This window comes from Haplochromis burtoni, unplaced genomic scaffold (assembly GCF_018398535.1).
Source record: "Haplochromis burtoni strain Fernald_Lab_line unplaced genomic scaffold, NCSU_Asbu1 Contig_334, whole genome shotgun sequence".
In the NCBI taxonomy this organism is placed as follows: domain Eukaryota; kingdom Metazoa; phylum Chordata; class Actinopteri; order Cichliformes; family Cichlidae; genus Haplochromis; species Haplochromis burtoni.
The window spans coordinates 209,074-231,859 of NW_024582695.1; the positions used below are offsets into that span (position 1 = coordinate 209,074).

General features: G+C 41.4%; 1 protein-coding gene across 1 annotated transcript in view; it reads left to right on the plus strand.

Annotated features, from left to right (window-relative positions):
- The first annotated feature begins 6,058 nt into the window (after positions 1-6,058).
- Positions 6,059-22,786, plus strand: part of cacna1ha (calcium channel, voltage-dependent, T type, alpha 1H subunit a) — a 128,925-nt gene continuing 112,197 nt past the window's right edge. The window contains exons 1-2 of the mRNA XM_005942458.3: positions 6,059-6,615; positions 7,820-8,316. Of these exons, the coding sequence (XP_005942520.1) occupies positions 7,844-8,316 (473 nt within the window). The 5' untranslated portion in view covers positions 6,059-6,615; positions 7,820-7,843. The remainder of the gene's footprint in view (positions 6,616-7,819; positions 8,317-22,786) is intronic.

A 22,786-nucleotide genomic window follows, 5' to 3' on the forward strand; every position in this document is an offset into this window, starting at 1 on the left:
GAGAGAGTGTATGCATGTGTGTGTGTGTGCGTGTGTGGGTGTGTGTGCATAGATAAAATCAAACAGGGTGCAGACAAATGTAATCACACTCCAGCCGTAGAGCACGAATCAGATCCACTTCTTGAAGGCATTCCCACATCAGTTTCATCAGGTCTTTTTCTATTCAAATGCCTGAACACAGATAGGATTGGTTTTAGGTGTTATGACACAGAATCCAAATTTAATGAAGAGGAAGATAAACCAAGGAGGCAGGATTGCATAAGAAGGATGAATTTAAATGTTTTAAAAAAATATGTAACCTGAATAACTAATACATTAGTGAGTCATGCTTGCATCTTTCTTTTATGTATTGACATTTACATACAAGCCATTCGTTGTCTGTCTGTGTCTCAAGACAAGTGGAAACTCACTAAATAATCACCGCCTCAGACACCGCACTAATCAAAGTCTAAAGACTCTGTAATGTTTGTGAATGAACCCCAAGATTCATTTCTCAACCAGCCACTGGTTATCTCTATGATATACACTCCCTGGCCACTTTTTTAGGCACACTGCATTAGTAGCAGGGCGGACTCCCTTTTACCTTCATCTGGGACTCTCCACCATTTGACCCTAGAACTGAAGAAGCTTCTCGGATGAGAGGTGAAACGTCTTCAAGCAACTTAAAAAAGTCCAGATGCTTTTCTTTCCAAGCTCCTTAGACCCGTGTACCAGACCATGTGGCCTCTTTCAAGGTTGGAGGCACTAGAAACTCCATCTGCAAACTTCAGGTTTCAGGTGTTACTCTTTACCCATGAAGCAAAACTATTAGCAAATGAGCTGCATCCTTCAAGTCATAAACACTGAATATTGATAACATGAGACTGAAACATTTCGGAGTGAAACATACTGATTGTCTGTAAGTATTTTAACACTGAGTTCAACCTTAGAAGACTTTAATGTCACTGAATGAGCTTCATGAGCAAGTGAACAGTCCTAACTGTTGAAACACACACATGTACACAGACACACACTCATAGACACAGGTATCGTTCTCATGTCAACATCTGTGAAGGACAGATTTCCCTCTAAATCTGGCTGTGATCCTGCTGCAGACTCTGTGGGTGGGTGTATGCGTGTGAGTTATGTAACTGCTTCCTCTTTCTTTTCTTGGTGTATTTATGAATGCACAGATATTTTTTCCTCTCCTATACCCTAATTAGAATGATTACTTTGGCACGCAGACAGACATGGGGTATTAAAAAAGCTCATCCTTTTCTCTTTCAACCATCCCTGCTTTACATTTTTTCATGCCTCTGTTTACTCCACTCAGTTTGATTTCAATAATACATCAAGAATATGTATATTTTAGTTGCTTTGTGCAATATTCACTCACTCACGCACAGTATAGAAGTGCCTCATAGCTGCTCAGGAACAGAGGAACAGACCTCACATATAACAGCAGGTCTAACGAATAGACACCAGCAGAGCAAAGATGAGGGAAGGACAAAGACAACCGTGTGAAAGTAAGCTAGATCAGAGGACTAGCCTAGCCGAGGCATAGATAATGCCATCGATGTAGAGCTGCGCCTCAACTTTGTTGATTTTATTCATTACTTTTGTCTTTGAAGTCTTTGTTGTGCTTTTGCCCTCCACATCTCAAGAGATCACATGTCAGTCAACACATGCAAAACCTAGAGATGCTTTTCCTTGAAATGTTTTGATAGGAAACTTGGCTTTCTTTGAAAATCCTGCCATTTTCCCTTTCACTGCTCACTCTGACCCTTTTCACAGTTGCGTAATGTAATGCACTCTTGCTTTCAGTGGAAAAGTAGTTAAACATGAATTTTCTAAATGACCCAGTTTGATATATTGCTTCTAAACGCCTTATTTACTTAACGTCACCAATTGTAAAGCACGATTTGACGTCAAACATTTTCACTTTTTCAAACTGGAAAGCTTTTTGAGACAGAAAAAAAACATTGTTTTGTGTTTGCAGTGGCTTCAATCTCACCGCAGCGCTTCAAAAGTCCAACTTAGCAGGTTCAAGCAATGACACGAGATGAGGAAACTGGGAGGAAAAGGCCGGATGATGAAAGTGTGGGAGTCGGAGTGGAGGATGGTGGATGATGAGATGGGATTGGATGGGGGGTGGGGGGGGGGGGGGGGAGTTGTAGATGTCAACCTGACAAAGGAGTATTGATTATCTTTGGGAAGCACACGCGCTCCTATTGATTTGGAGCGTTGGCAAATGAATTGCAGTTTGTGAAGAGATGTTTTAATCCCCAAAGATGTAGGACAGTCTATTATTTGTCTCCCTTGCGGAATTTGTAACCACGTGTATTGTGTACTTGCAGGTATTTCGACTCAGAGTTGATTTTGTTGTGTAATAAAAACAGAAACAAGCTGATATTATCAGCTACGGTTCTCCTTTGAGGAAGAACAAACTCCTGGAGGGGGGTCGGTAGAGAAAAAGCAGTTGGTTGACGAGAGAGGGAAACACAGGTTATCCAGGCCTCGTACACACAGCTGAGCAGGGCGTCAGAGTGGAGCCCGCATTAGCAAAACTCTCATAGGAGCCAAACATAGAGTAATGAAGACAGAATTCCAAGTTTGCATGTACAAAGGCCTGGGGAGGGAGACGGACGGGTGGGAAGGAAAGACAGGTGTTGGGAGGGGGATGAGCTTGAAGAGCTCGAGCTGTCTGCATACTAGTCACTTTTTCTCACAGCTGAGAATGAGAATGGACACACACACTCACGCTCACGTCTCCTGTTGCACATGCAGATGATGGTAAAGAGTGATTCAGCTGAGCTTGTGGCTGATTAAAACCTGGGTAATTAGCATTTTCACAATATTGATGAGGAGAGCCAAAAGGGACATTTAAGAAAACCCATTGTCCCTTTAGTTTCACATCTTCAAAAACTCCTTAATTGGCTTTCAGGGTAATGGCTCAAACACCACAAGCCACAGAGGAGAACATCAACCTTTTGACAATTTATAACTTTGATCAGCTTAGCGATGAAAAGGTTTGGCAGTTGGCTCCCGTACTGTACATGAGCCCAGCATTTATACATTATTTTCCAGTATAACTGATGCTCCTAGTTGATCTTTGCACTACATAAAGCAGCTCTAACGCAGAACTGTTCAATATATATATATATTTTTAAACCTGTATTACTTGCAGTGTGATCATAAAAGGTCTTGCCAAAAGGTTTTCAAAACCACAAAGATCATTGTCAGCTGAAGACGTCTGCAGAAACGGCCAGTACTTGTCCTCTCCTGGCTCCAGTTTTTAGGCTTTTGGCACCCTAACTAGGAATTCAAGAAACTGAGTTCAGAGATTTTTAAAGCAGGGGGAGGAAGATTTGTGGTGTGGGGTGGCTTTAAGTGTCACATCTGGTCTGATTCACCCAGCGCTGCATTTTTGGATTTTGAAACGTGACGAGCCAGTCGCTATGTTTACTGCAGCACACAGACGATAAAAGCTGTGTGCATCTTTGCTCTGCATCAGTGTCTGTTTTAGAGTAAAGACGGTCAAATTTGATATAATTTACTGCATTGTCGTGCTCGACTTCAAGCTTTTTGCCCCAAAAAGCAGCAAAAGCTGAATATTGATACTGTTTAAAAACTCAGTGAAACCCACTGGTGTACTTATAAAGTGAACAACCAACTGCAGAATAATCAGGCTAAGTAAAGACAAAGATACACACAAAGATTAGAAAGATTATGTCAGATTGTTGACCTGCCAGTGTACTTAGCCATTATGTAATACACAGACACACAAAACAAAACAATCCCCCAAACTACTTTCTCTCTGCGCACAGATGCTAATTATTTTACATAATGTTGCCACTAGAATGCTTGCGCTTCTATATTTTACGATGAAAGACTTTCTCGATTCCCAAGTTGACCCAAACTGAAGTGTTAAGCATCTTCCTTTTTTTAGAGTTTAAAGTTTAAAAAGCTCTTGGTCTTTCCCTGCCACCTTTTTCACATGTTACCAGTCCATTAAACAGCCATTATCACTTATTATCACGTGTCACCAGTGGGCTTGAAGCTCAAAATCCCCTCATTTCTGGAGGTATTGAAAGACACTGTCGGCTTTAACAAAAAAGAACCACAACAAAGAGAGCTTGAGAGCATAAATCAGACTTCACCCTGCAGACTTGATGTTAAACCCTTTCTTTGTTTTCCCACCAGCTCTTTACCTTTTGTGTCAGTTCCTGTGTTTGATTTATTTATCATTATTATATTTTTTTTTTATAAATGTAGCTCTTCCACACACGATTTGACAAAGAGGGGATCATGTGACTTGCCTGTGTAAGCTGGGTTTAGTTCTGCTTGTTGGTAATCGACGTGTACAACAATGCGCCTTTTGGATTTCTATATCTACAACAGGAGTGAGCGCATCATAGGGGATATTTAATTGGGTTATAGCAGTCACAGTGGAGGCTAATGTCCACTTCCTTTGTGTCTCTGCAAACAAGATCGTCAAAGAGGTGAATCTGTTTGACGATCTTGTTGTGAGTGTTAAGGTGTTAATGTGTGATATTATTTATCTGCATTAGTTCTATACCACAAATGCATCGATGAATTTTCATTGGTGTTTCTGAAGGACCTTCTGCTGCTGATTTCAATTGGTCAAATTCTCCTTCAGTCAGAAAGATTTGATTTGAAAGATTTGATTTAAGAAGGAAGTTTTAAATCTCTCCCGATCGTGGTGTCGGTTATTCTCAAAGATATGTTTTATGGACAGAAAAGCTTTGTTCAGGGCCCTGAGCGCATGGCTGCCCAGGAGTCAAATGAACAGTAAAGCACTTTCCTAGTATCCATCCTACATCCTGTTTCTTTCACTTTGCTCTTCCATCTCTAGTTCTCTGACTCCGTCAGCCTTGGATGCTCTTAATTAAATATAGTCAATATAATTGTGATTGATCATTCAAGCAATATGGGAGTTTAAAGGAGTTTAAATTGATTGTCAAATCAAATTGTGGAGGCGCCGGTTGCCTGAATGAATACAGGATGAACTGTGATGAACATGCTGAACAAAAATATTAAATATAATTATAATTATGGACATGCTTATTGTGGCATTAACCATTTTGTTTGCAAGTGTTGTGTCAATTTTGTCACTGTTGGATGATATGCCTGATGTAAGATTCAAGCTTAATGCCCTGCATAACAGTGCTTTGAACTTTGGTGATATGAAAACTCTGTAGGTTATGTTGCTCTCACTGATGGATAGATGGCAAATTCCAAGATGGCTGTTGTAAAATAGAATTTTCACTCCTCACTAATTTTGGCCTAGGCTGCTGTGGACTTCCTCTGATCCACTGATGTGTTTTTACACCCCTCTGCATTTAATCATTACTTATAATTTATCGCTGGCTCTCTTCCACTGTGTGTTTTTTTTTTTTTTGTCCTGTCTTCCTCCCCTCACCCCCAGCTGGTCCCAACAGATGGCCGCCCCTCCCTGAGCCTGGTTCTGCTGGAGGTTTCTTCCTGTTAAACGGGAGTTTTTCCTTCCCACCAAAGCGCTTGCTCACAGAGTGACAGTGGGGTTTTCTGTTTTCTCTGTGTTGTTATAGGGTCTTTACCTTACAATATAAAGCGCCTTGAGGCAACTGTTGTTGTGACTTGGTGCTATATAAATAAAATTGAATTGAACTGAATTAAACTAAATATAACTTCAAATATGTGTCATATCAGTTTTTCTTTAAGTACATTTTATACTCTGCAGTGTTTTCATTTTATTTTCGATGACCCTGTAGGGTCCGACTATGAGAAAATCTAAAATGTTCTTTCACTTTTTGTCTTATCTTCCTTTGTCTTTGTCCATGTTTCACGATAAAGTCAAAAACCAAAACTTGCTTCCTTTTACTCCCAGCACGTTCCAGCATTTTTTTTACATTTATTTTTTACTCTAAAGAACAATATAGAAGATATAGGCACCCCCGTCCCCCACCACCACCAGTATTTCCTTTTTGCCGGTATAGTCCTCTGTGTTGGGATTATTGCCAAAAATAATACGGACCGACACACTGTGCATTAATTTCTCTCTCTTTATGCCGTCTGCTTTGTGATCCATTAAACACCGCGGTGCGTGCACGCCCAGCTTGGCTCTCTGCTCGTTTCTCGCGCCCGGGTGTGAGTCTCATACTGTGCGCCGTATTCCTAAAGCCGGGGATCACGTCACGTGTCACGGCTCCCGGGTCCTGGGCCAAGTTTTTTTTTGTCAGACCATCCACGGAGCTTCAGCTCAGAAAGCCACACGCCCCGACCCTCCTGCGCGCATCTCCGCTCCACGCTGCGTAACGAGCACCTCAGAGAGGAGCGGATGGATGGATCCATGGATGTGGATAGATGTTCCCGTTTAACTGAACGCGCCAAATCAAGACGACTTTAAGTGACTTATTTGATTACTTCCAGCGATTTCCAACGACCCTCGGATTACATCTGATCTTTGGCAAGCCAAGGAAGGATAATTGTTTTTGTTTTGTTTTTATTTTTTTTTAACGAGAGAGAAGAGAGGAAAGAAGGAAAGGGAAGGGAAGCTGAGAAAGGCTGGGTGCGCTAGAAAGACGGAAAGTCACGGATCATGCTTATGGGAACTTCCGATTCCGTCTCAATAAGGTAGTTTAAAACAATAAAGTTGTTCTGTTTGCATGTGATTATTTTTATACACACTGAGTGCAGGAGATAGTCCACTTTTTAGGGGCGAAAAACGGGAAAAGGCACAGATGATGCGCGCTCTGGTGGCTTCTACTTCCATTAATACCGTTTAAAACGCGTATGGAAGTACTTTTACAGCAACTGTTCATATCAAAGTGTTTTTAATATTGTTCGGTGTTTACAAAAGAACCCCAGGAGGAGAGCTTCCAACTGCCTGAAGGGTCAGATGCGCTCTTCTCACGTAACACCAAACGGCGGACAACAAAGCCCGTTAAAAAAGAAAGAAAAAAGAAAAGCTTCCTCAAAAGAGCAAAGTCTGTTAGCTGGATTATGATCACTAATGTTTTTGTTCTCGACGTTGTTCCACTTATTACAATAATAATCAGTATTGCTGTGGTGGTTTGGTTTTTTCCTCTTTTTTGGCGCATTCCCTGCCCACCATTGCGTGGTGTGGGCTAAAAACCTTCAGCAGACCAGAGACAGAACAGTCCATCTGTTCAATCACATAGCAACAGGAAGAGCGAGAATGAGAGAGAGAGAGAGGGAGACAGAGTGGGAAAAACATCCCTCTACTATTATGATACTCTTATAGTACTCGCACTTAATTGTTACCTAATTTCACTAAACACATTTTCGCATTTCTACTAATTGCTGCAACAGCAGGCAGTTGTCAGTCTGTAGTGCTCCATGGTGCCTTTACTGTGTTATTACTATGGCTACTATGAAATTCAGGCTTGATGTTCTGATAGAGACTCCCAGTTTTGTCTGATGAAAGCATTTATTGTTTGTTTTTTTGTTCGTTTTAAGGGGAAAAGAACACAACTGAGAAGAAAGGCTATTTAAAAAAAAATAAAAGCCCATGAAAAACCTAAAGCCCTGGCAGATTTGTAAAAGGACTGTATTGGAAATCTGTGTTTTAGATTGATTTGAAGCTCCTGCTGCTCAGGGATTGGAGGAGGAAATGGCCTAAGTGTTTATTTGGCTCCTTGTGCGATTTGTCTCCAGTTGCTCTTTGCCAAGTTGATCTTTCACTCGCTTCTTTTTCTGTCACCGTTAATCTGCATCTTTCCTCTACCTTCATGTCTGCCTCCTTTGACTCACCGTGGGCTCCCTCCCCACTTTCCGCCTCCCTCTAACCTCCTTCTCTCCTCTGACCTCCCTTCAGAGTGGCTCTGCCTGATGCTCTATCATGACTGATGGCGAAGGGAGAGCGCGCTTTCAGTACGCAGAGTGCCAGGAGCTGGAGGAGGTGCGGGAGGAGGTAAGGCTTGCTGTACCGACATCCTACAGGAATGACGCCCAAGGTCATGAAGATGACCCAGGAAGAAGACGCCCGGATGATGAGGAGGAAGAGGAGGAGGTGGAGAGGACGAGAAGGAGCAGCAGGAGGAGGAGGAGGAGGAGCAGCAGCAGTAGCATTCAAGGAGAACGAGAAAATGAGTGGAGTCCTGAAGTTCAGGGGGATGAAGAACAGGAACCGGAGCTGGAAGTGGAAGATGGACCAACACTGGGAGTTCGCATCACGGCTCCCATCCGTGATCCAGACTGCGTCTCCGAGGAGGAGGAACAGCAGCCGTATCCGGCCCTGGCCCCCGTGGCCTTCTTCTGCTTAAAGCAAACAACGAGGCCTCGCAACTGGTGTCTCCGCATGGTCTGCAATCCATATCCTTTAACATGCTGGAAATCTGACCCTGGTAATCGGTAAGATGAAATATGTCCTCTGCAATGTTTGTGTGTGTGTGGTGGCACGCCTGCATACACGTTTGAGTTGTCAGTAGAAACTTGCTGCTTCTACATAAATACACAAGCACCAGTGAGAGACTCACACTGGTGACACGTGCAGACATGAAGGGCGTGTCTTGGTATTGGGCAAGAAGTAGATGTTACCTGTTGTGAGTCTTTGTCCTTTGCTGATGTGAGATTTGGCTGTTTTACATGCTAAATCTTTTGTGCAACAATTTGCATTTCCCTCTGTGTCTATAAGGTTGGTATTATAACCTCCAAATCTGGTGGGTTGGTTATTTTTAGGTAAATTAGCTTTTCTGTTATAGGACCTGTTAACACGCCTAATTGAGACAGCCCCAAGTACACCCAGCACTCGGTCTGTTTGCCTCTATAGACTGAAAGTGCTGTAACACTTACCTGGGCTGCTTTAGGCTCAGATTCAAGCACAAATTTCTTCCTGGCTATATATATATATATTCTTTTGAAGCTCATCAGTCAGTTCGAGCTGTATTCCCTCTACTAACAGTTCTGGCAGCCATTTTATTCTAATAATCAGATATTTTAATTTAATTTCAAAGTGCCAAGTAGTCCAAGTGAAATTACTTCCTAGGAGAAGTGCTCATGTCTGCTTTACTTTCTATTATTACCCCCTCAGCCGAACATCCTGCCGGGATCATTTTCATCTGTGGGATGTTTTAACACACCGGAGCATAAGAACATAATGTGCATCCAGATATAGGCGCTATGAAAAGAAGCTGAAGATGAACCGCTGTAATATGTTTGTTTTTTTCATTCGTGATGTGGTTAAGTGGGTGGTGTAAAAACAAAATTAGGACCTGACTCACATTTATTTTCCTAAGTGCTTCCTGAGTACCTGGAATTTAATATAGAAGGTACCAAGAGTATAAAAATACAAGCACGATTATAAAAGTAAACTACATTTATTCTGTCTCTGAGATTCTATCTCTTTGTCTTCAAGTGATTAAAAAACCCAACTCTGAATAGGTGCATTCTGACAAGCTTCTGCTGTGTTCTTGTAGACCTATGATAGTGGAAGCTTGAAGGTGTAGTGAATCTAAGAAGGATGATCTGATGTGGTGTTTGAAGTCGGAGAAGAAAAACATGGTGTAGAAAGGTAGATAAACAGCTAGATAAAGGGGCAACCTTATGCCCACACATTTCCTCTCTGAGACTTCTGTGTGTTTTGAAGCGGAAGAAATCGAAAAACAAACTTTAAAATGGCAACATATGCACACACACACAGTTTTGTTTCAAAGATTCATTAATTTGCCTTCATCATTAAAGATCATTAAAGATTATCAGCTCTAGAGATTGGAGTGGATGATTCATGCGGTATTCAGACTGACACTGTGACGTGGGTCAAACCCACGTTGATGATCTGTCTGAATAGGTCAGTGTGCGTCAGCCAACGATCCCTCACGACCCTCCTCTCGAGAAGAGCTGAGCATTGTTGTGGTGGACCGCTGTTTCTATTAGAAATGTACCAAAAGGAAGCTGCAAGTTGCAAGTCGTGTCTTCTGTCATGACTTGTGGACTTGTGCCTAATGATGGTTTGCTAAAAGATTTGACGCACATGTTTTGTGTTCGGTTGCTTTGGTGATTTTGTCTTTCCGCTGCTACAAACAACTCTACAAAAGAAAGGTCAAAACCATTGCAGGACCTTTAGCCCTCAATGTGAGCAAAGCCTCAGAAGAGCAACTTTTTTCAATTGATTTAAAAAAAATCAACTCAAACCTTTATTGACATTTCTAATCTTACATATGCACAAATACAAATTTATTGGGCTGACAATACTACAAGGGTTGTCACCGTAGTAGAATTTCAAACTGATACTGGTACTGGGAAAATACTCAATAATCGATGCAATTTTTGGTACCACAGAGACAGAAAAAAGGACAAAATTTAAAAAAAAAACCCCAAAAAACCAATGAAAGATAAGAGCAATAATGGTTCGTGTAAATAGACTCAGCTACACCTCTGTTTATTTCCTTTGCTTTTGGTGACTTGGCACCATATATTTCATGGTGATCAAATAGCGTTGGTAAGGTTGGCTGTATTGTTTCTGCCTATAGGCAGAAACAATACAGCCAACCTTACCAGTAGACTCTCCTCAGGTTCAACAAGGGGCTTTAAGAGACACTTTTTAGAGGTAAATAATTTGTTATCCTGTTAAATTAATCCTTCCTAATAACATCACTGACAGGTAGGACCGATGATGGCAACAGTAACGTTATCATTTTTTACTACCTATACCTGGTACCTTAACAATAACCTAACTGTCGGCTAATGTGTGGAACTGCTAACAGTTAAGCAGCTAACACCATCATAAACGTTAATAACTGTGTTCAGCAACTCAATGCTGCTGAAACAGGAGCTTTACTGACCTCGCGGAATTCTTCATAAAGACTTCGGTGTCAGTCTTTAACACGCTTTGTTTTATTATGCCACTGCTAATGTGTTCAGCTGCTAGTGACGGGAGGGGCTGGGTGTCTGCCTGTCTGCTGTGTGTGAAGTTTGTCAGTGAAAAGAGGGAAATATGGTATCAATACTGCTGCAAATGAGTATCTAATCTGATTGCAATCGGGCATGTATTTGTTTATTTATTATGACAGCCCTACTTGGTACATACAGTAACTCCAGTACTGAAAAAGGTGACGTTTTTTTAGAATTTTGGTATTAAAAAGCACTCTGTCTGTTTTGATGTCATCGCTATCTGTTACCGATGTAAGCCTTTCTGCAGCATTTCTACCATATATTTTTTAAAACTGAACCCTTGCTTACAACCTAGATGATATTATCAGAAACTCTTTCTCCTTCATGATCTGACCTTTAAGTGAAAAATTGGTTGCCCATGACTCCACACTCTGGTCCCTTGTTGATCTCGTGTCAGCTGGAGTGATAAGAAGACTGTTTAATTGTCCTTGAGAAGAAAACCTAGTATTCCCTCATGGGGTAAAGTGCCAGTGAGCCATCACCTAATTGATCACATGTCTCTAAGCACCAAAAAGCATCTCTACCAGCTTCCTCATTTCATTTTTGTGGATAGTACAGAACTCACAGGGAATTTCTCATGGGGATTAAAATCCCATTTTTTTTATGAGTTGTGCTCGCTGCAGGCGCTCAAGAATCGAGGCGTGAAAAAGTAAGGCAAGTTATGTTCTCTTACAGAACATGCTAATGGCTAATAGAGATATTAAAATGGGACTGTCCTGCAGCGGGAGAAAGCTGCATCTAAAATTTGTTGTTAAATAATTTAAAGGGCTATAACGTGCCAAGCATGTGTTGGCTTCTTCTTTTTAAAAAATGTACCAAAAAGCAAAAAGTGATAGGAAGTCTGGTCGGGTCTTTTTCATCGAATGTTTTGGATTTGGACATAGAAGTCGTAGATGTTATTTGTAATTTTCAGTTGTCCTGGTTTCACAATCTAAATAAATGGATGGAAATTGTTCACTAAGACGAATACAGCGCCAACTGGAGCAAGCAGATGAGGAACAAAGAAGGTCCGAAAGGATTAAAGCATGTCCAGTTAAGCAAGCCGACACATAGGACTTATGGTTTGGTAACCTGCTGTCCGACAGATGCTAGTGTTGCGTTACATTACCTCTGTTTTGTTCACCGCACTGTAGCAGGGCTAATACTGCAGTAGCTGCTGACGCAGACCACTACTATGAAGCAGATGCTCCTATGGTTAGCACATGTGCGCTTCACTGCTTGTGCGCTGATCACATGTCTGATTTCTATCTGAGTGCAGACTTATTTATTCATTTTTTAAGAAATGTTGTTTGAAGTTGACAGGCTGGGCTATTTGTACCAAGACAGCAAGGCTAATGAATGAGACGCGTACTGTCACATGCTCGGCCTTGCATTATGACTGCTCGTTTAAAACTGGATACGGGTTATGTCATAAGAGCTGATCTCACCGGACATCTCTCTGTGTTGTATTCCTGCGTGTCTGTGAGTGTGTGGGCGTGCGCGCAGAACCCACTGTTAGCAGCGCAGAGTTGGTGGTCCACAGTAGGTTATGTAAATATTTTTCGGAGCATAAATTCTCTGCCACTCAGCAACAAAATGAATGAACACATTGGGAGAAACGAGAGACTGTAGAGGAGGGGAAAAAAGAAATAAAGAAACAACTACATCCATAAATTTCAAACCACGCACCTCTGAATAAAAGTGTTTTATATCACATCCCGATTCCAACATGTGTAGTCCAACAGTAAAATATTGAATCTGTACTGAGACGGTCATTGATCACCTGTGACAGTAAAAACAGGTCAACAGTTGCTCACAGTTACCAGAATAGCATTTCAGCACAACAGCATTTGTCATTCAAGTCAAGTCTGTTCCTCACTGGTGATCAACTAGTCTGCTCATGTCCAGGAAAATGCACACCTAATAGAGCAATTGATTAGGTCTTGATTAGCCTAGCATGCAAATAGACTTTAAAGACAAAATTGGCATTTTTTATTAATTTCTTTTTAAACTGATGAAAGTCACCCTAAAATATATTGGTTTAGGTGATCTCTGAGTACAGCGTGCATCCACTAGATCTCTGTAAATCCCCCTAACAATCTTCTGCTATTCCCAAACTTTTGCACCCAGACATCACGCAGATGTTGAGTGGTAGCTGGTTAAAGAGCACTGGATGCCCTACCTGCTCAAGTTGGACATTTGCATTCTCATGTGCAGCTTCATTGTGTGACATTGAGAAAGTACATGGCTACATTGCACATGTGAGAAATCCTAAGGAGTGACAGTAGTACTGTGGCCCTGAGAGGTCAAAAACACTGCAACTAAAGGCAACATCAGCAAATAGAAAAACGCTGTGCACAAAACACAACAGAAGTTGAGTAAAATAAAATGGAAGTGTTTTGGGGAGACAATAACGTGACAGAGCAGCTGTGGGAGTGACAGAAACCACAACATGTGACATTGCATTGAGACCCGCTTAAAAGAAGCTATCTGTGTTGTGAGGAAGAAAAAGATGCAGATAATGTGTGCTTTAATTGCACAATTCATGTAATACTGCAGGTACATGTTTGCTATTAGCCATTTGCTGTTAGCTTGTCACTTGCGCAGATTTTCCTTCATGTTAATGTCTCTCCTAAGACACTTCTGTTGTGTTGCATTCAACCTCCGCTATGTTTTGTGTGATTTTGCGGCTTTTTTCTATTTGCTGGTGTTTTATTTAGTTGCAGTGCATTTGACCTTTTAGAGCCACTGTACAATAGCCCTAAAATATGGACAAAAAGAATGTAGCTAGCTAATGCTGTTTATGCTAATAAACAGCATTAGCTAGCATTAGCGTTCTTTCTTTTATTTAAAACAACTGCCTTTTGGATGTTCCTGTTGAGTAGAGACCTAAAATAAATCTGACATTTGTTTTCAGATTGTTTCAGATGTAACTTTACATCTGAAACAATCTGAAAACAAATGCAGGATCACAAGAATGAACATTATGGAGTCGCTGATTAGACGGTGTGAAAGAATAACAACCTGAGTCAAGCTGATTAAATCTGGTTCAGGAGCCCAGGCAAGGTTAATCCATTACAGATGAGTTGATTCATCGTGCTATCTGTCTCCATTAGTCATCTATACTCTAAAACATATTAAAGGGGGCCTTTTCACTTCCATTGTGATAGATGTTTCTGCACAGAGATACAAGCACACAGATCACCTGACTTTTTTGAAGTATCAGATGGATTTGATGACTTTAGATGGGGATTTTTTTTTCAATGTATTTAGTGGTAAAAAATATCTGTGGATTAGCGGTTCAAAATAAATCAAGTGGAAGAGGTTTCTCTCTTTGTTTGAAGTTTTGATGGATTGGACTTGCTGTATAAAACTAGAGACAGGCTTAAAGCTGCATGAGATCAAATCGGCTGCATGAAGAATGTCAGTCAAATGTAGCTTAGATGAATCGAGGAGGCCTGTTAATGTGCAGCTTGTATCAGCGATAAAAAGGACTATCTTCAGGGCAAGAAAGTTGGATTGGTTACTACCCTTTACTCCTGCAGTTCCATTCCTTTTTTTCTTTTTCACCCCTCCTGTTGTGTATGTATGCCTATTTATGTCTTTAAATGACTTCATCTCTGCAGTGTGTGGGATAAAGAGACTTAGCCTTCAAATTAGCAGGTAGTCCTTCTCCAACTGCCCTTCTGACTGGCATCCTGAGGTTTAGGTGTGTATGTGAGACTCGCTTCTCTGCATCCCTCCCTCTCTGCCGGTCTCAGAGCTCGACTCACTGTATTTGTATTGAGCAGTTCATCAGTGTGTGTGTGATTGTGTGTTCGGTGACTCATTATATTTGGCCTGTTCTCATCATAACAGCAGATTGGGGGTCGTGAGGTGCCCATTTCTGCAGAGACAGAGGGATCCTGTCTCTTTGACGTATCAAGTCCTGGCACACCTTGCGCAGTGCTCAAACTGTGCGTGGTTGAGCATCACTTGTGTGCTGTGTAGTGGACAAGGCCCACGCTTTCAAACGTGTTTGGTGTCTGCCAGACGTTATAACAAAACTTTGTTACAAATGTGGTGCAACAAAAGCTTTTAATTTGTCACTCTTCTGCTATTATGTACGTATTTAATCATTAGTTATTATTAATCTCAGGCTGTGTTTACAGCATGTCTATTGTCCTGTCTCCATCTCCTCAACCCAACCAGTCACAGCAGATAGCTACCCCTCCCTGAGCCTGCTTCTGCTGGAGGTTTCTTCCTTTTAAAAGGGAGTTTTTTCTTCCCCCATTTGCTCAAAGGGTGTTATCATGTTGTTGGAGTTTTCACTGTTTTCTTTGTAGTATTGTAGAGTCTTTACTTTACAATATAGAGCACCTCGAGGCAACTGTTGCTGTGATTTGGTACTATATAAAAAATTTTTATTGAACTGACTGTAATGTGTACAGCTCTGCTATACCGCACGCACCTACATCACCTACATATTTCTGCTCTAAATGTAAAATTTTTAGGAACTTTCTTTTTAAATGTAACATAGTGTCGCACATATTTTTAAAAAAACAAAACAAAACAACAACAACAAAAAAAGCCGATGTGTTGTCAAAAAAAGAGAAAACAAAGTAGAGATTAAGTTTCATATACATCTTGTTCTGGGTGGAGTTTCTCCTCGTGGTGCTCCATGTCGTGGTGCTTGTTTAGCTGTGGCTGGATGCTAATATAAAGTTATTACATATAATATATGTTATAATAGCATATATAATAGCATAATATAATATGTTAACAATAGCAATATCATAAAATTTAGCAGTATTTCGTTTGATATTGATATAAAAAACAAAAAACAAAACAAAAGAACATGGAAGTCCTTTATTAAAAAGTCACTTTAAATGTGAAATCACTGACATGGTGGTGGCAGACTGTTTATTTAAAATGTTTTTTGTTGCCATGACACAGAATGAAATATTAGGGTGGGTATAGTGTTATTTACATTATATTAGCTTAAGCATATACATAGCATTTAGCATTACCCAGTGCAAACATTTTAGCCTGTAGGATCTGGTTGATTTCACAACAGCAATGCCTGGTGACTCAAATATTATACTACGCCACACTTACTGCGTTTCTTACATATACATGATATTAACTAGCGACAGACCTAACTCTGAATAAAAGCTAAGTAGACATAAACATTAATTAAGCTAGCAGTCACTGTTTGGTTTGGGAAGTCTGCAGCTGTGAGAATGCAGGGGTGCTTCTCACAAGCAGTCTGTTCTTCCTGCTGCCAAAAATAATAGATCAGCCCTGGAAGGCTGAAATTAATACCAGAGATTGAAGACCAGTGAAAATTGTTTGGATGAGAGCATATTGACTAAACAATCAACCACTTGACCCTGAGACCTCAACAACAGAAAGAAAAAAGGTTTGGAAAGGGGAAGTGAAAAATATGACATATTAAGGGTTGTACAGTAGCGTACACGTATTAGTATTTAAAGGATATGTATTTGGTCATATCCATAGATAGGAGAACTTTTGAAAATCAATATTTAATTAAAATAAATTTAGGCAAAATATAAATTGAACATTTTAGGAAATTTTTAAAAAGTAGCTTTGGTACTAGAACTCAAGCTTCATATCACTACTCAGTAGAGTAAAATGATGTTTAGGCCCACTTGGAGGATAATTTTTGTTTACCAAAGCATTATGTAGCCAAACATGTTAAGTAAACAAATGTGCATTTTCAAGTTAAAGTGTTTGAAGCCCTTCCAGATATTTATTGCAGAGCAAAAACTGCTGCCTTCGCCAAGTTGTAGAGCAGGGTGTTTACTTATGGTTGGGTTTCCTTATATCCTTTGGGTGTTTTGAGACTTATGAACTATGCAAGAGCTTACTAACTATAATTATTAAAATTGTTTTATGACTTTTTTTTACTTGCAAATCCTAAAAATGAGCAATTTTTTGTGAATATACGAGGCTAATTTTGTCATTAACAGTTCGGGGCCACACTGTGTGTTTCAAAGCTATTTTTAGCTGCGGGAACCTGCCCCAACTGCTAATTTATCTCACTTAGGATTTGTAAAGTCTTGTTATTATTCCAAATACCGGTGCTGTGTTAACATCAACACAATTTACAACCAGTAACAAATCATCGCCACCAGCAGCGAGTCCACAGTAATTTGCATTGGAATCAATAAAGGGCCTTTCACTGGTGTGCTTGTTACCAATGAGAATAAGCCTCTTTACAGTGACCGCATGTTTGCTGCCATCTTTGCTCGTAATGCTTCGCAAGACTTGTTCAAATGGCCACTGTTTGCACAAGCAGTGCTTTGGCTCAGATCTCATGTATGTAATTGGGGCGGGTGTGGCTCAGGTGGTAGAGCGGGTTGCTCACATATGGTAGGGTTGCCCGGCCCTCCCCATACACTCGTTTGGTCCACTGCTCCTCCGCGTGTGTTTGTGTCATCTCAAACAGAAAGTACTTGTTTCTTATTTTTGGATCGTTAATTTTTGAAGCATCGTGCGTAAATGTGTGTAAATCTTTATGCGTCAGTTTGAGCACGCCTGTGAGAGGGCAAACGCGTGTGCTGTTTGCTGTGTGTGTGTTGTGGGATAACTTCCACTGCAGTAGGATCTTTTGTTTATCCCCAGGCTCACTGTTTACAGGCTGCTTCACAAAATGATCTGGAACTAATAGCGCTGATTTTCATGTAAGCACTGGCTGAGTGTGTGTGCCCCCGTGCACGAGAGCTTACTTGAGTGCGCTGTAAGAATGTGTCATTTGGCATTCGCAGAACACCATGTGTTTAGGCAGTGACCCACACCTGCCCCAGGCACAAATGGTCTGTGGAATCAGAGGATCTGCGCTCTGCTGCACTGCACCGCTGTTGTTGTTGTACCGTTACATTACGTCACACTCATTTACCGAGCACTTTTCCAAAATGACTTTGAGTGAAAATAGTACCAAAAAAGACAAAAAAAACCACATGGTTTCCTGGAGAGTCTGGGTCAATCTAAATGAGTTTGTTAGCTGTTGGTGTTCACTGTTAGAAGGTTCATGTAAAGCAGACTACTAATGGAATACTCCAGAATACGCTGAGATGACCCCTGATCAGTTGGAGGATGAACATTTGACTTTCTTTTTCTTATGATACCTATCTCCCAGTCTTCAGGCACTCCTCATTTCTTTAAATTTGCTCTCACTGCTTTCGCTGAATCTATGGAAAAAGCCAGTGATGACAGAATTCGACATGCATAAAATAGTATTTTTGCAACGAGGTGATTCCCAAAGAGATATTTGCCAAAAAAGTTGTCATATCTTGGCATGGTGTGAGGTGTCTCCTCAAAAAATGTAAGGAAACTGGATATGTAGAGGACAAAAAAAAACACCTGTTATGCTTTTCAAAAAAAGTCCTTAAAAAATAAAGAAAAAAAAGCCCTTCACTTGATCCATCTACTCTTCACTGAAGCTTCATCAGAAATGGTCTCAGTGGAAGGGCCACTGTCAAGAAGCCATTTACAAGGAAGGGAAATAGGGAGAAAAGGCTGACGTATGCCAAATTACATAAGAACTGGACAGAAAATCAGTGTCAACAGGTCTGATGGAGCAATATATCCAGATAGTTCTTATGAAACGCGATGGAGGCTCATGTCATATCGGGTTTTGAGGCTGCATTTCAGCCACTGGTGATAAGGATCGCTTTAAGTTTGGTGGCGATATGAGCACAGAAAAGTACAGTCAGATTTTGATCCACCATGCGATACCATCTGGAAAGCGTCTGATTGGCAACAGCATCATTTATCAGCATGGCAATGATCCCAAACACACTGCCAGTGCAGTAAAAGCGTAGCTGGGTAGAAAGACAAACAGAGAAAAATAAATGTTGTCAAATATTGACTTTAAAGCTCATTAGAACAAACTCTGCGTTTCCCTTACGTACTGTATTTCCGTTTCTGTTTGCACATGTTCCAATACGGTATTCTGACTCTTCACCTATTTCAGAATTACAATACTTTATAAATCAAAGGGCAATTGTTTGTTACAGACACTCACAGATAGTATAGCTCTGAGAGATAGAAAATATAAACACTATTTAAAAAAATGATGCATTATTAAGTAAAAATAAGACAAAAATGTTACAGAGAGAAAACACAACAGTGTGCAGCAGAGACAAGTGAAAACAGGTGACCAGGTGACATAAAATTCTGAGGCATCCAGTGATGCATTGTGGTTGAATGAGTCTTTTGCTGAAGGTGCTCCTGTTGCTGTCCAGCACGAGATAGAGAGGGTGTGAGGGATTTTTCAGTATTGACTGCAACTTGGACTCATTTCTGAAACCTCTGTTGGAGAGTTAAGCTCCACCCCCACAGTGTTACTGGTCTTGCAGATCAGTTTATTGAGTGTGTTGTTATCTGTACACCACAGTCCTCAGTATAAAACATTGAAGGGAGATATAAACTGATTACATAGAAGTGAACACATTCTTTTACTATAGTGACATATTGAGGAGACGGTACAGTGGCCTACAGTGTTCTTTCTGCTCGGTATGGTGTTTCACTCCTGTCAGTCAAATCCCCTGTAGTGGCAATGCCACACTGATTGGGCCTCTGGTACCGTGGGTGGGTTTTTTCAGCAGCTGTTGCCATGGCTGCGCATCATGTTGATGAATGTACGCAGATCAGCTCTGTATCCAGAACATTTCCCGCTACCCTCACCAGGGATATCCATACTGAAAGTGTGAAGCGGTTTCTTTTAATCGAAGCGTTATGGAAAGATGCTAAAACAAGGCTGGAAACACGAGACAGGGACAAATAGGGCAAACTCTTTAGGAGATGAGAAAGAGGGACTGGGATGATTGGGAGATGCCAAGCGAGCAGAAAGTTAAGAAATCGTAGAGGAAAAAGAAGCAAGTGATATAAAACAGACGAGGGAGGTCAAAGACAGAGGACAGGAAGTTAACAAGTGAGGCGAGAACGAGGGCGAGGAGAGAAGGATAAACAGTGCAAAGAGGAGAATCAGAACAGCGGGAGGGATGACGAAAAGCGGCGTCGAGCAATATGAACAGGAGGGTAGAAAGTAGAGAAAACTGGTCTTTTGAAGCACGGCTTGTGCACATACAGAGCGCTCGGCCAATCACAAGTACGAGCGATGAACATGTGCCCCTGTGTCCTGTTTTTTTCTCCCCTGCTTGTTGATGGTTGCTGCAGTGAAGATGCAGCGGCGCTCTCAACCTCAACATACAACTCCATTCTCACCCTCCTCCCCTCCCCCCGTCTCCCTTCTAAAGAACAACAAAAAAAAAGCTGCAGGTGAAAAATAAAGCATGCTCCTTCTTTGTTCCTCTTCCCTTCTCCTCTCATTGTTTTTTTTCGTCTTGCTGCTAAAATGCGCGCGACTCCTGACTGCAAATGCATCAAAGCATTTTTTTTTGTCACTCTGTTGGAGGCAGAGATCAGTTATGGGTGTTATTTTCAGTGTGCTGCAGTGTGAAATATGCATTTTAATGCACACATAAGCTGTTTTAATACAGAGGGATTTAAAAAAATTATTAATTTTGTGTGTGTGTGTGTGTGTGTGTGTGTGTGTGTGTGTGTGTGTGTGTGTGTGTGTGTGTGTGTGTGTGTGTGTGTTTTAAACATAATTGTTGGGATGTTTCATTTTCTGTCATGATTTCTCTCACACTGTCAGCATTTGACATGAGCTCACTCCTAGTAGTGTATTGATTTTAAGGTTGAGTGTGTGTGTGCGTGTGTGCGTGTGTGTGCGTGTGCATGTGTGTTGCCCTGGTGGCTAAAAGGTGGAAGTGGAGGGGAATAGAGTTCAGTGAAAGAGGATTGATCCAGACTATAAAACAGGAGGTGAAAAGACAGAGAGTCGGGAAGTGTAATTGAAAATCTGAGAGATTCAGAGGGTCCACTGGCTCTAACACATACACACCTCACACACACACACACACACACACACACACACACACACACACACACAACCTTAAGGGGTCATGGAGAACTGGTTAGGGGATGTTAGTACAGGGTTCTTGGATTGCATTAGGGCTGAGATTATCATAGTCAACTTTCTTCATTTCGTCCTCAACTTGGTGCTTAGTATTCAGTTATGTTTTTAGGTCATATTGCTTTGTTGCGCTTGCTATTTAGTAGCTGCACTGCTGCTCCTAATGAGCTTTTTTTATTTTTTTTATTTTAGTGGGATGCGTGTGTTCATGCTGCTCTGAGCCATCTCCCCACAGTCAGTCTCCACATGAATAGCACAGCAGAGCTCGTCTTGCTGCTGAACACATTACTGCCTGAAAGATGGTTAGAATGACAGAAACACACACACAGGGAAAGAAAAGAGGGACGCAGCACATGACTTGACACTAATCACCTACTTTGCAGCTTTTTAATTTCAGACAGCACTGTTCAGCAAAAATCTTGCACCAACACAGACGCACGCTTTTGTTTGTGTGCGTGCGTGTTGCAGGATATTGATGATTAGGTAAAGGGCGAGCTTGCGGGAAATGCAGGAGTGCGCGTCCGGCGGCGCACACGTGCACATGTGTGCCTATGCGTATGAAAGAGTAATGTGGAGATGGATGAATAAATAAAAGATCTGGGAAACCCATCAGCAGCTAGCACTAGGTTGTCATGGCAATGCGGACAGCACAGCACATAGTGCGCGCATGTGTGTGTGCGTTTGTGTGACTGAGTGTTAGAGAGATCATATCACTGCAATGTTTTAGCAAGTATGTGTAACTTTGTTTCAGTCCAGACCTCCTTGAAATCTAACAAAGAGAAGCTTACTTTTCCTTTTTTCTCCTTTCAATCTGCTGCACTCGATTCCGAGTCTGAAATCACTTTAAAGCAAAATACAAAAATATAAAGCAACAGTTTTGTATTCAAGCACAGTGACTTGAGTGGGGTGGTTTTGCTTGACACGCAAACTTTAATATTTGCCTCGTCTTGTTATGCAACCGCTGATGATGTAGCCTGTCCTTCCTGTATTATGCTGTTTGACATTCCTTATAAAGAGTAATGACTGTTTTTATGCCAAATTTACAGCTACATGCTCCTCACCCATCATTGTGTGTGCTTTGTGATAGAGTGATGCTTTTACAGCGGTGATGTGTTATGTAGCCCAATACTCAGTGCATCTCTTTAGAGACCTGAAAACTGCAGCCTCTTCCTTCTGCTCCTCTTCCCCTCTCCGCTCTGCAGTATGTGTTGCCGCTTTTGTCTACAAAATAGGCCTGTGTGCATGTCTGTGTGTGTGTAGGTGTGTGCGTATAAATGGAGACAGTGTACGCATAGACGTGTAGATAAGTGTAGCGTGTGGCGCAACCTAGTTTTACGACATGGCGGTGATTGAAGGTTGATGGTGAAGAAAAGTGCCGGGTGAATTCAAAGTGCATGTGCGGAGTTTAATGAAAGCAACTTCAAACGGCACAGATGTGTGTGTGTAAGAGAGTGAGTGTGGGAGGAAGAGGAAGAAGTCTAGGACAGTGGGATTCTCTCAGCAAAGAGGCTCTCACTAGAAACTCTACCTGGTTACTAGGCAACAGCATAGCACTGCTGCACATTGGAGCGCTGGGAAGGGGAGGTGTCTATCTACTACATGTGTGTTTGCGTGTGTGAGTGCTGAGTCAATAGCTGTATTATTTATGAGTATTTTATAGGAAGCGCACGCGTGGCGTGAGATGGACGGAGGGGGTGAATCAAGGGTAAATTAAGGTTGTGTGCGCACGGGGCTCACATGTGCCATAATTGCAATAGTTTGCCGTCATCCTCTGTGGTTAACGGTAAACTAGTACAGGGTAAAAAGTGTCTGACTGTGTTGTTGTGAGGCGGCGGGGAACTGGCTGCCTCCCTTTGAAGTATTGGAGATAAGGTGGAGTGATTCAACACACAGATGGCTGCGTAAAAAGAAAGGAAGGGAAAGGAGGGG